This window comes from Phalaenopsis equestris, unplaced genomic scaffold, assembly GCF_001263595.1.
Source record: "Phalaenopsis equestris unplaced genomic scaffold, ASM126359v1 Scaffold001286, whole genome shotgun sequence".
Taxonomy (NCBI): domain Eukaryota; kingdom Viridiplantae; phylum Streptophyta; class Magnoliopsida; order Asparagales; family Orchidaceae; genus Phalaenopsis; species Phalaenopsis equestris.
Window position 1 is genome coordinate 241601 of NW_018165725.1, and position 14248 is coordinate 255848.

The window sequence follows — 14248 nt, forward strand, 5'->3', positions numbered from 1 at the left end:
TAAAGATAACTTGAGTTTATGTAAAAGAAAAGTACTTAATATAAAAATATATTTCTCCTTATCATTAATCAATAATAAGTATAGGAATTCTATTGTAGAAGTATGCAAATTGTGTTGTGTCAAATAGGAGCAATAATATTCTTTACCCTAACTAGAGATGCTATAAAGAACATTGGTTAATTTAAAGTTTGAATAGTTCTGAAGACTGGTTAGGTAGGGAAGATACTAACTCTTACTCTAGAGTTCCCTCGATTCCCTCGACCCGGGGGTTAATATCTCGTATTAGAATCTAAAACAATAAACCAAGTTGGGGGCTTTAACATGTCACTTTAAAGTCCTCTAACTCTACACCCTTCAAAGATTATTTCCTTATTTATTTGCACTAAATCATATGAATTACACTCTCATTCATACAATCTCATGTGATTCTTTCCAATTGTTGACTGAGACAAATTTTAACTTCTAGATAGGTCAGATCAAGAAGAAAATGAAGCACATGGATTTAAATCATCACAACTTCCAACATTAAAGATCAATACTCTCCACAATTTCCATCCAACACTTTAATTACTTATCATTTTAAGGAGAAAGATAAAGAAAATTACTCAGAATTCATGGAGAAATCAAAACCACACTTTAGTTTAAAAGTAGATATCATTGTCAAACCAACAAGAAGTCTTGATTAAAACTAAAAGTAGTTTAAAAACAAAAGATAAAAATTTATCTAAAATCCTCCACCAAACTCTTGAAGTTATTTTGAATCTATTCTCTTTTACAACACTCTTGACTCTCACAATAAAACTAAAAAAAAGGATAAATAAAATCTGTGGTGCCTGAAAAATCTCTCCAAAACTCTCTTTCAAAACTCCCCATTTCCAGCACTTTTTAGAACTTTTAAGCACACTTCAAAATGTCTCGACTTCCTTCTTTTATAAATTCCCAAGAGGTGTCTTGATAACTCTTCAAAATGAGACCCAATTCGATGTATTATCCAAAGGATGTCTCCTTTCACAAGTCCTTTAATCATAAAATCTTTTATAGTGGTCATAACCACCTTCTATAGCCAATGGGTGCCTCAAATATCTTTTCAAAATTCAGCAAAATGAAGTAAACCGTCACATAGCTGCCTTTGGCGCTTACGCGCGGGACTTCGGGCGCTCAGGCGCGACCTTCTCTTTTTCACCGGCGCTTAAGCGCCAGAACTCTTTTGCATCATTTTCACATTTTTGCTCCAAATTTGATCTTTTTTCACTCCTTAGCAGTTTTCACCTTTTTACTAGTACTTGAAAGAAAAACACACAAATACCTTCCATTAAAGAGCAATATTTAAAAAATAGATAAAAAAATGTGTCTAAAAACACTATATATTTTAAGTGTACCAAAATCCCCCAAACTTAAAATAATATTTGTCTTCAAGTGACACTTCAATTCTTAAAAACAAAATAAGTATGATATGTATATGAGTTTCTTTAGGAGTTCCTAAAATTTAGATTTAGAAATATAGTAGTCCAATTTAGAAAAAATATTCACTAAATGAAACCAACTTAAAGTTTAGAATTTTTTAATGTTAAGAAATATAAAAATATGAGTTCCTTTCTAATTCAAAAATATTGTAGATTCTCTAAATTTAGAACTTAGTCATTTTATTATCTCCACTTAAAAATTTTTATTAAAAATAATTTTACTTACCATATTATATCCCTGAGCTTAATAGTTTCTCAAGTTTTATACTTTAAAAAATTCAAATGTGGAACCAATTTTTTATTAGGCACTAATCCTCAAGCTTCTCCTCCCTTACTTTTTTTTCTTTTTCTTTTTTTTTTCAGGAAATGATTACTATATCTGGATAGGTCTTTAATAATTTTGAATTCTACTTTTCCTTTCTTAAAGCAAAGTCTTGACTAAGTCCTGATATAATTTTTTCACTTAAAAATATAATAATAGTTTTGAAAATTATCTTAAATAAAATAAATTTCAGTTTTAAAAATAAAATTCCAAATTTTTAAATTTTTCAAAAATACAATTTTTCTTACTAAAGATAGTTACACTATATTTAACATTTTTTACACTAAAAATTTTTAACTGAAAGTTTTCTTTATTACTCAAAATTTTAACTAAATTTTCTTACTCATTTCTAAAATCAAAATTTACATCTTTAATATAACTTCATATACATGATCATTTTTCTTCAAATTAAAATCCAATTTATTTGAACTATATTTGAGAACAAATAAATTTCAAGTTCTTAGAAAAATTTTTCATCCCCTCCCCCCAACTTAAATATTTAATAAGATAAAACATTTTAGCATTATATATATAGGCAGGAATAAAAACTGAAAATAACATGCTTGCAGAAATTTTTACATCCTAAATATACAAGTACAAAAATTAAAAATAGGAGTAAAAATTAACTTGATCAAATTTTAATTTACTTAACATATAGAGATTCATTAGACTTCTATACAGTGGAGGATAGTATAAAAACAAACAAATACAGGGTAACAATTTTATGAGTTTAAAATTTAAAACTAAAGTTAATAAGATTTTCAATTTTTCATAAGGCATAGAAATAAGTTCAATCCTAACTAACTAAAACACAATAATCAACACACAACAACAATTACTACCCTAGAATTTTAAAATAAAATACTAACAAAACACAACATCATAATACAATTAAACAAAATAAAAGTCTCACACATCACAAGGTCTAAACAAGTACACAAATGCAAATGTAGCAAGTCCAAACTTACATAGTCCATCACATATTACAACCATAAAAATAAATCAGTCCTCCTCCTCATCATCATCGGAATCACCTCTATTCCAGACATCTGCAGGCTCATAATCAGGGTATCTAGGATATGGAGGAAGGTGGACTCCCTGTGGTTACCCCTAATGAGGTTTTCCAGAGATGAATGAAATTTCTCCTCATAATCACTTTTCCTTCTATTATACCATCAATATGATCTGCAAAGCTTTCTAAATTTCGTACCTTATCTACCGTATAATTGATAATGTTCATCATCCTCTGCAATAATTGATTTTGAGTTTCAGTAGACTCACTTCTAGAAGTAGAAGCTCGTGAGGTAGATGGTATAGATGTAGATGCAGTAGAGGTAGAAGCAACAGACGTTGTCATTCCATAACTCCTTGAAAATCCTCCTCTCCGACCAAAAAATAGAATGCTCTGAATATGAACCCACATTAACACTAGTAATTGGCTTTAGAGGCAACAATACTTCCTCGCAATTATCATATCTCACTCCAGCCTACTCACACAAAGAAAAGATTAAGTAAGCAAATCCCAAACATGTAGTAGTAATGACAATGACAGAACTGATGATAGTCTGATAAATCAAAGCTCTAATATTGATGAGCTTCCTTTCCTGAATACAATAGTTCAACGTTGCTCTCTCTCTGATAACTTCACTGAGATGATTTGTCGGTAATATATGAGCTGAAATAAAATAGTGTCATGCCTTCGAAGGTGCACTTAACTTCGAGATGGAAAAGTTAACTGTTCTCTCATTTATGATTTTTCAGAGCTCTCTTCCAACAGTCAAATATGAAATAATCTCGCCTAGTTCTGTTTCAGTAGGACTCTAGTTCACATAAAAACACAAAGTATTAGGTGGTAGATGGTAAAACTTATTGATCACCTCCAGTGAAAAAGGTACCAATTTTCCTCTAACCATGACTCGATCATTTTCAGCCTCGGGTAGGTTTGCATAAAACTCCTTAACTACAGAAATAATGACCACAACAAAAAACACCAGAGTCATTCCCATTGTCGGTGAACGATCAAATCTCCTACGGATCCACCTGGATTCTTGAAACATCGCTCCTGGATAAGTTTTCGTGATTGTAGAGCATCACTATACCTATCTCAAGCTTTCGAACTCACAAACTTGCTTGAATCAAAGGGGCTTTTTCCTTCTCTTCATTCTTGGTGTCATTCTACAAATTTCATAAAATTCCACAATAACTTCAAAAACAAGTCGAATCTACTAAACTCAACTTTTATAAGCATAAACTACACTTTCTATGCAATTTTCATAGATTTTTCCTTAATTTTCACCATGAATAGTGATTTTTGGGTTCTTCCAAATGTACTCAAAATACATGCTGAAAATCCAAAATTTTTACATATAAGTGATGCTCTTACCTCAATAAATCCAAATCTAGCAAATTTCTCAAGTCCACCAAGAAATCTCCACGAAATGGCTTGCCCTGAACTTCCAAATTGCAAACTCAAGAGGTTGAAGGTGACGACAAGATTAAAAATGACAATTTTTAGGGTTATTTTTCACTTGTAACCGTTCGCGAACTAGTCTTTGTGAACTGACGCTTAAGTGCAGATTAGTGGTGCTTAGGCGCCTGCCTCTCGGGTTACATCGCGCTTAAGCACAAGAATGTGGCACTTAGGCACCAGTGCATGATTTTTGATATTTCTGAACTTAAGTAAAATGCACTATAAGCCAAGTATACCACCCTTAAATGGTCTCATAACACTTCAAAGACTATTTTCTTCTCCCTTAACTCTCCTTTTTCTCAAAATTCTCCAATATAACTAGTTCGATTTGAGGCTAAAATAACACAAATTTTCACACAAAAAACATATACATTCATTCAAAAACTAGTATAAGTACATATAATACTTAATTCTCACTCCAAATAGTCTCAGATGAGAAAATCTTCTAAATACAAGCACTAAACAAACTAACATAAACTCCAAAAATAATATTTCACACTTAACACATTAAACAACGACTCCTAACAAACAAACTTTAACACAGAACTTAATTTCATTCTTCATTTGTTGGGACAAACTCCAGTCTTTCATTAGTCTCTCCTGGGGCAATCAAAATATAAAGTTGGTAAAACAGACGGTGGTGACGAGCTCTGATACTCTCTTCTTCAATCCATTTCTGCGTAAGATACATCTCCTTATCCGTTTTCTCTATATAACTAATATGGCTAAATTGCATTTTCAATTGTCATCCAATATGCTCTAGATGTGCATGAATCTCAATTACCGTTGTCTTAAGTCAAGTCATGATAGTCTCAATTTTGTTGATCTTTTCCGACATTCCTTCAATACTAACGACTAAGAAACTGTTATACATCTTTTGTGCACTTTGACTAATGAATCTCTTCCTCATGGTTTCTTCCTTCTTCAAATCTATTTCCCATGAAGACTTCTTCTCAAAATCTCTCTCTCTCTCTCTTAGACTTTTAGGGCTAAAAAAGAGCTGGGGTGAAATTCATTCACAAAACCCTTCTATCTATAGGCCTAAATCCCTTTGATAACTCCTAGACACGTCCTAAAACTAACTTGACACGTTTTAGTCAACCAATTGTCGGTTAAACCTTCTAGAATCTGAATTTCGCACATGGTTTTTAACTACCGCACTTAAGCATCGAATATTGGCGCTTAAGCTCAAGTGCTCAATTTTACACCAGTCAACTTAATGTCCAAATTCTCATTTTAGCATTTCTAGATCACTAAATAAAGTTTTAAAATCAATACTAACACATAATAATCTCAAAAATACTACCCCAAATTTTCTTAATCACACACAAACAACAATCAAAGCAAAATACACTGATAACTATGGGTTGCCTGCCACAAAGCGCTTGGTTTAACGTCGTCAGCCCGACTTAACCAGTGTTTATTCTGGTTGACCCAACATCATTTGATCGTTAAATTTAAACTGATCCCTTTTTAAATAAGGTTTCAGTCTATGACCATTCACTTTAAATACTTTCTCAGTTTTAGGATCTTTGATATCCAAAGTTCCATAAGGATAAACTTTTATCACAAAAAATGGGTCCATCCACCTAAAACTTAAGTTTGCCTGGAAATAATCTTAACCTTGCATTATATAGCAAAACTTGTTGCCCTGGATGAAAATTTTTAATAAGAATCCTTCGATCATGCCACATTTTCATCTTTTCATGCCAATAAGAATCCTTCGATCATGCCACATTTTCATCTTTTCTTCATAAATCTTAGCACTCTCGCATGATTCATTCCTTATCTCTTCAAACTCATTTAATTGCAATAATCTTTTCTCACCAGCATATTTCAAATTATAATTGAACTCTTTAATCGCCCAATATGCTTTATGCTCAAGTTCAACTAATACGTGACAAGCTTTCCCAAATATTAACCTCTATGGGGACATTCCTATAGGAGCCTTGTATGCAGTTCTATAAACCCAAAAAGCATATTCAAGTTCGACTTGCCAATCCATTTTTCTTGGATTCACAGATTTTTCCATAATTCTTTTAATTTCTCAATTGGATAATTCAACCAAAGCACTTGTCTATGGATGATAAACAGTAGCAATTCTATGATTTATATGATATTGCTTTAACAACTTTTCCATTATGACATTTCTGAAATGACTTCCCCCATCAATTATGATAACTCTCGGCATCCCAAATCTACAAAATATGTTTGTTTTTAAAAATTTTGCAACACTTTGAGCATCACATTGAGGTAAAACAACAGATTTTATCTATTTGGATATATAGTCCAATTGCTAACAGTATATATAAATTTCCAAAAGATGGTATAAATAGTCCCATGAAATCTAATCCACAAACATCAAATATTTCAATTTCAAACATATAATTGAGCGTCATCTCATTTTTTCTCGAAATATTTCCTACTCGTTGACATCCATCACAAGTTTTAATATAAGCATTAACATCTCTAAAGATAGTATGCGAATAAAATTCAGATTATAAAATTTTATATGTTGTTTTATCAACACCAAAATGTCCCCCAAAATTAGAATTATGATGTTTTTGGATAATTTCATAAGTCTCTTCTAAAGGTACACATCTTCGAATAATAAGATCCTTTCCTTGTTTATATAAAAATGGGTCATCCAAAAAATAAGTCTTAGCTTCAGAAATAAATTTCCTCTTATGTTGATATGTCATTCCATAGAATGTAATATCACTAACAACAAAGTTCACAATATCGGCATACCACGGAACACATCACTCATTAATATTGAACAGTTTTTATCTAGAAAATGATCATTAATTTCTTTTTCAAAACAGAGTGATTTTTCTAACTCGAGCCTGGACAAATGATCAACAATTTATTTTTCAATCCCCTTCCGATCTACTATTTCAAAGCCAAACATTTGTAAAAGAAGAATCCATCTTATAAGTTTAGATTTAACATCTTTTTTTTTCATTATGTACTTAATAGCAAAATGATCTGTATGCGCTACACAATGAGACCCAATTAAATATAATCTAAATTTATCAAAGACATATACTATTGCTAATAACTCTTTTTCAGCTATTGTATAATTAATTTGAGAATTTGAGTTTCAAGTTTCATTAAGAGTTTTACTAGCATAGTAAATTACTTAAAAAATTTTATTACATCTTTGTCCTAAAACAACTTTAATAGCATAATCACTAGCTTCACAAATCAGTTCAAAATGTTTTTCTCAATCTGGTGAAACTATAATTGATGCAGTAACTAATTTTTCTTTTAATAACTCAAAAGCTTTTAGACACTCTTCATCAAAATTGAAAATTGCATCTTTATCTAGTAAATGGCATAAAAACATAGCAATTTTTTATAAGTCTTTAATATATCGTCTGTAGAATCAAACATGTCCTAAAAAACTCCTAATTTCCCTTACATTAGTTGGATAAGGTAAATTAGCGATCACTTGAATTTTAGCAGGATCTACTTCCATACCATTTTCTGATATTTTATGTCTTCATACAATTTCTCCTGCTACCATAAACTGACATTTTTCCTAATTTAGGACTAATTTTTTTTCTTCATAGTACTTAAGAACTTTTGATAAATGTTCTAAAAATGAGTCAAATGAAGTGCTAAACACTGAAAAATCATTCATAAAGATTTGAATCTCTTTTTCAATTAAATCACAAAAAATTGCCCTTTTTTCAATCCATTTTTCAATTAAATTATAAAAAATTGTAATCATATATCTTTGAAATCTAGCAGGGGCATTACATAAACCAAAGGGCATTCTTCTAAAAGCAAATGTACCATAAAAATTGGTAAAAAGTTATTTTCTCTAGATCCTCAGGAGTTATTTGTATTTGGTGATAATCAATATATCCATCCAGAAAACAAAAGTATTTATGCCCAACTAGTATATCCAACATTTGATCAAGAAAGATTAATGGAAAATGATCTTTCCTAGTGACAAGATTTAATTTTATATAATCAATGCATATTCACCACCCTATGACTTGTCTAGTAGATGACTTGTCCTTGTGACTTGGTTTGTTGGTATCAACTTGTTATTTTCATTAATAGTCAAAGTCACTCCTCATTTCTTAGGAACACAGTAAATTGGACTAACCCTTGGACTAACCCATGCACTATCTAAAATAAGGTAGATAATTCAAGCATCTAACCACTTTAAAATATCTTTCTTAACAACTTATTTCAAAATAAAATTCAATCTCCTTTGAGGATTAGCCCTGAGTTTGCAGTTCTCTTCCATATAATTCTATGCATACAAATGGAAGGATTGATTCCTTTAATATCAGCAATTGTCCTTCCAAAGGCTTTCTTATAATTCTTCAACATCTTCATTAACTTATTTCTTCATCTATAATTAAATTTGAGGAAATTAAAACCGATAATGTTTGGGAATCACCTAAAAAGGTTTTCTTCCATCGTTCAATTTGAGGAAATTATAACGGGTAAAGTAGATGAATCACCTAAAAAGACATTTTAAATGATCAGGAAGTAACTTCAACTCATTTTCTGGAGGTTTTTCAATCGATGGACAAAATAAATTTATCTTCAATTGATGGAGAAATAGGTCTTATTTCAATTTGGAGCGTCCTCTTTTGATTCTTCAGTTTCTTCTCTCACCACTTCAATTTCTTTTTGAACCCGACTTTCCAACTCTCTTCTGCTTCTAAGTTGAACAACTTCTACTTGTTCTTTATTCTAGTCTTTTTGGATTTGATTTAGTATTACTAGGAAGTGTTCGTTAGGATCTATTACTTAATGAATTTGCTATTTTCCCAAGTTGATTCTCATTATTTTTAATTGTAGCTCCATAACTTTGTAATTGATTTCCCATTTGTAACACAACTTCTTCTATAGACAACTTCTTCTCCTTAAACTGTGTCTTATTGTTGAAACCTGGAGGATAAGTAGATTTATAATTATTATTCCCTAGTTTGTTCCAGTTTCTCAATGGGTTTCCTTAGTTGTTCCCCCATTGTTGATTATTACTACCCAAATTGTTATTCCAGTTAAAGTTGGGATGGTTCTTCCAACCTGGGTAATAATAATTTGAATATTCTGCTTATTATTTATGACATTCAAAGTTTCTAATGATGCTTGAAAATCTACCGTTTGACCTAATGAATTTTCTTCAATCATGGAAATTGGTTGAGAAAAATTCAATCCAAAATTTGTCTAACTTCCTTGAAATTGCAGCAACTTGATTTTCTAACATGATAAATGCATCAGTTTCATGAATATTGGCTACTTTTATAGGATTTACCCTCTTAGAAGGCCATTTTGTTGCTTAAAGAAATTATGTACTTTATTAGAAATTTATTAGTGTTTTTTTATTTCTTCCATCTATAAATTTGATAATTTTGAATAATGTGAGCATTAATAAGCCCAAATAAAGTTTTAATTGTGGTGGACAATCTTTTCTATCCATTTTGGTATTCTAATCGTTAGTTTGGTGTTTATTATAAAACCTTTCTAGGAAATTTAACTCCTTTAAGTGTGGCTTGATTATCTTCTTACTTTGTTTGCCCATCAAATTTTGCTCCTTTATTATATTTCTAATTTTTTAGATTCTTCATCTTAATCAATATAACTAGAGACAATATTTGATGTGTAGCAGACACTGTGTACTTTCTGAGTTTTCACACTTTCAACTGCTCTTAAGAAATAAGAAGTTTAATTAATGTAACCATACCACTTAAGAAACATATCTTTAATTATAAAAAATTAATACCCAAAATTACTTTTTATTCTATTTCTTTGTTACTATATGTGGCAAAGGCATGGCTCTATTATATCTTACTCTTTATGTTAAATAAATATCCATTCTTCTCTTTCAAGACATTTCACCTTTGATTTGCCATTTATTTGCCATTGTTTTGTGGCACATTAATCTGGCATTCTTGCTTGGAGATGATCAACAAAATTACATTCTTTACATCGTATATCCAAAATGAATTTTACTTTTTTTAGAGGGCATTCAATGCATGTATTTATTTATTTATATTTAGTAAGATGAATTAAATAAGTATACATGTTTACTATTATTGTTCTTTTTTATAGAAGCTAATAATTCAGCCATCGATCATTAAATTTTTCAAGTACTAGGAGAAGTGCAAGTGACATGTAGCAGATGACAATAACAACATGCACCAATAAGAAGTACGTGCCATACATCATCACATTACAATGCTTGGAAATCATCAGATTGTTTGGTGTTTTCCAAAGAGTTTCTAATCAAACTACTTTTAACCGCTATGGCCTTCTTAAATATAGTCAGCATAGAGTAGAAATAGTCATATACAAACGACTGAGGTACTAGGAATCTAATGTTGTATTGAAGCAAAGCAGAATCCTTATGGTTCAACACAAATCAAATCAGCTCTCCAGAAGAAGTTCGTCGAAACTCCAATCCCTCACATGATCTCTTGTTACAGCGCAGCTCCGCACAAGGCGTGGGGCTCCTGCCATGCCTTGGGCATTTGAGATGCTCGAGAGCGGGGCAATCTTTGCGTTCCCTAGGAGATTGGCCGCCGTCCGAGTCAGGCAGCTCAACATTGCGGTGCATCGGCCTTCATTGTCTGAGCTTGAGGCTGAGTAGCTTTGGAAGGAATGTGTAGGGCTGTCTATGCTGTGGCACGCAATGCATCCCAAACTCATGTTTTGCTGAACTCACATGCAATTATCTAAACTTGAGGAAAAAAAGCCAAAAAGTTACAGAATAAGAGCATAATTTTTTGTATGAAGATTAGTTAAAGACAAAATTCATCCTGAAAAAGGTAGTATGGAGGTTTATGTTACTATAAAACCTAATAATGTAGGAATAACTTTAGAAGGAAATATCAGTTTGAATAAAGGAAAGTTTTAAACAATTTTACTTAAGAGGTGAAGATTTGAAAGGAGAAGAATCCAAACAACTTAATACTGACGTGCTCTGAATAAACGTATGACAATAAAACACATGGAGTGCATTGATGAGAACAATTTGGGAGCCAAAAACAAAAGAAATAGGTTGAGTCAATGGCGTTAACTAAGTGGGCAAAAAAATACAGATATAAAACAGTATCTTAAAAATATAACCAGACAAAAGATTTAACTAAAGTTTACATGGAAGTGAACCACGGAAAACAAAATGTTTGTGAAAAATTAAGTGCATATTGAGATCTTGAACTAGACGTGTGTCGAGATGTCTCACAAAGAAATCTATGTTGTAACATGGCTTCAGGGAAAAAAATCAAAGAGAAAAAAAGGTAAAACCGGTATTAAGATGAGTTATGTTTCTGAATAATGTTTTAATGTAGTACAGGAAATGAATAGCATATTGAACATTTAAGTATTGTGTTGTTGCCTTGCTGGCCAAGAAGCCATAAAATGAAGGGGACACAGACTCGCATGGTGATATGGCAAATCATGAAAAAATTTGATGCAAATACAGAAACATGGCGAAGAAAATAAAATGATAAACTAAGCATAAACGGTATCATGTAAAAATAAATATTTGACATGCTCATTTATTCAAGTATAATTCAAAAGACAAAAAAAATCAATGTAAATTGAATTTGGATTAAGTCAATATAATGGTTAAGCTAGATTCTTTTTTTTTCATGATTAAAATTAAAAGATAATCACAAGAGCTAACACAGATCATTAGGGTTCATCATATCACGGGTGAAGAAATGATTAAAAAGATTCCTGCAAGTTCGTGTGAATTAATATCATAAAAAATAGTATATAATGCAAGAGCTTGCACTTTAGAATATCATAAAAACTAGTAGATAATCCATGAGCTTGCACTTTAACACAAAAAAATACTGGTGCTATTAACATAAAGGCCTTAAATTTGAGTTCGGCACATTTATGATCCAATTCTTGAACTAGAGCATGTTGCATTAAAAATTAAGGCAAAAGCGTAGGAACAAAAGAAAGAAGCTAGCCCTCTATTAGATGAACTAGAAGCAAACAAAACAAGTATATGAAGCTCTAATACATGAGTTCAAAACAAAATCATCAGGCAAGGTTGAGCTCTTCTGCCCACTGGGTAAGTCCTTCTTAAAAGTGGTTCTTCAATAACAACGTGGGTACCCATGCACATTATTGCTGGAGTTAGAGCTTCACTAGCAGACGCCTTGAACCAACTAGTGGAGAGGGGAGGGGACACCAAGATAAGTTATATAATTGCCATAAGGGCTGGTCAATATCCCAGTGCTTTTGTATTGATTTCAAAAAAGTCTGCATCAAGGCCCTGACGCTAGGGGCAAATGTAGCAATAAGGGTCCATGAGAGGAGAGGAGTCATGTATTCTCCAAAGAGATCACGTTCCCACATTTAGGATGCCCTTGCTGCATCTCCTTTTTCTTGGGTGTGCTGCTATTGGGCCCAATTACATTAATTCTTTGTCAAAATGAGTCTTGGATACATGGCTCTGCCTAGCATTGCTCCCTCTTTGGTTGGATCATCTATTGTTACCTTTCTCATTGGGGACTCCCTTTCTATTGTAAATATGATGGGTTGCATGCTTGTGAGGGTAATTCCACCAATACCACTTGGACTATCTATAACTCCTGCGTTGGCTTGAGAGTTTAATGCCATGAGCTTTCACAATAATAGAGGCAAGAATAAAAAAAGGTTCCCCGACTATTAACAAGATGTCAAAATGATCCCGGGCTACCTAAAAGGTCAATTTGGTCTTCAGACTGCTTGAATAGAGACTGAAACAAACTTCAAACATATTAAATGGAGACAAATAATCCAATTGGGGGACCAATTTTGGTTCCTCTTTAAATAATCTAGGGATTAAACGGATCTTTTATATAGTTTGGGACCATTTTAGCACCCCCTGCAAATAGTCACATTTTGATCATTTTCTCGACAATAATAGTAAGGTCACAATTACTTCACATTCACAAGCTAATAGCGCTCGACCCTAACAGGGTGTGCTGAAATGCAAAACAACTCAAAGATCAACCTATGAGCATGTGTTTAAACCGTTTGTTTACAAATGATTCACAAAAATTGAACAGCTTAACTTTGACTGGAAATAACATAAATGTAAGCACAAATAAAAAAAAATTAATTAAGTTCCTATTGTATGGTAAAAGAAAAGCCCTTTGGAATCCATTTGAAAGTGAAGTTTCTTTGAAAAAATGAATTGCTAATGTTGCTTTACTTGATGAATGCCTATATGGTTGACTAGAAAAGGAGATAAAAAATTTGAAAAGAAAAAAAAATTGGAAGTATGCCTTCCTTAATTCCTGTAAAGAATATCAACGGCAATTTCCTATTTTATTCAGTTCCATCTTTATTCTATAACCTGGGAACTAATGAAGCCCATCCAAATCAAAATAGTCAATATGCATAGGCACAAACATATAATCTTCCCCAAACAGAAAATCAAATCTGAAATCTAATGCAGTCGATTGGTTTGAAGTCACAAAGTTCAGGTACTTTTAAGAAATAAGTGTAGAGCACCTTAGAATGAGATGTGCAGTAAAACTGGTTCCTAGACAATGAAAATTGCCCTTCCGGATGTTGCCAGGAGCACGAGCTCTCAAAGGAAACCCATGTGCATCTTTCTTTTCCTTCCCCTCCCTCCACTTCTCTCCCGATTACCACAAAATTTTCCCCTCCTTTTAACCAACTTGAAATCTCACTTCCTTCATGCGCAAGACCCATCCATAATAGACAAAATAAAAATAAAAATAAAAAAAAACTTGTGAGCGTCTCCCTGTCGGCGATAAAAAAAAAGAGGGAGAAGTTAAAAGGCTAAAGTTGAGGGGGTTGCCCGTAAGAAGTGTTGACCTCATTTTTGAGGTCATTTCCTTTTCTGGGGGGTTGCCCGTAAGAAGTGTTGACCTCATTTTTAAGGTCATTTCCTTTTCTAAGGTCTTAGGATCTAGCTCTAGGAGTTCCTATTGACCATCTTAGAAAACTAGAATTGAGACCCACCCACTAAGAAATTATAACCACTTCCTATTT

General features: G+C 32.2%; 2 protein-coding genes across 2 annotated transcripts in view; both read right to left on the reverse strand.

Annotated features, from left to right (window-relative positions):
- Positions 1-14248, reverse strand: part of LOC110033780 — a gene marked incomplete at its 3' end in the record, with an annotated part of 102562 nt that overhangs the window by 14631 nt on the left and 73683 nt on the right.
- Positions 10392-10961, reverse strand: LOC110033781 (the record flags this gene model as incomplete). The annotated part of the gene is given in 1 exon segment (XM_020737876.1): positions 10392-10961. A coding segment is annotated over 1 exon segment (282 nt). The 3' UTR covers positions 10392-10651.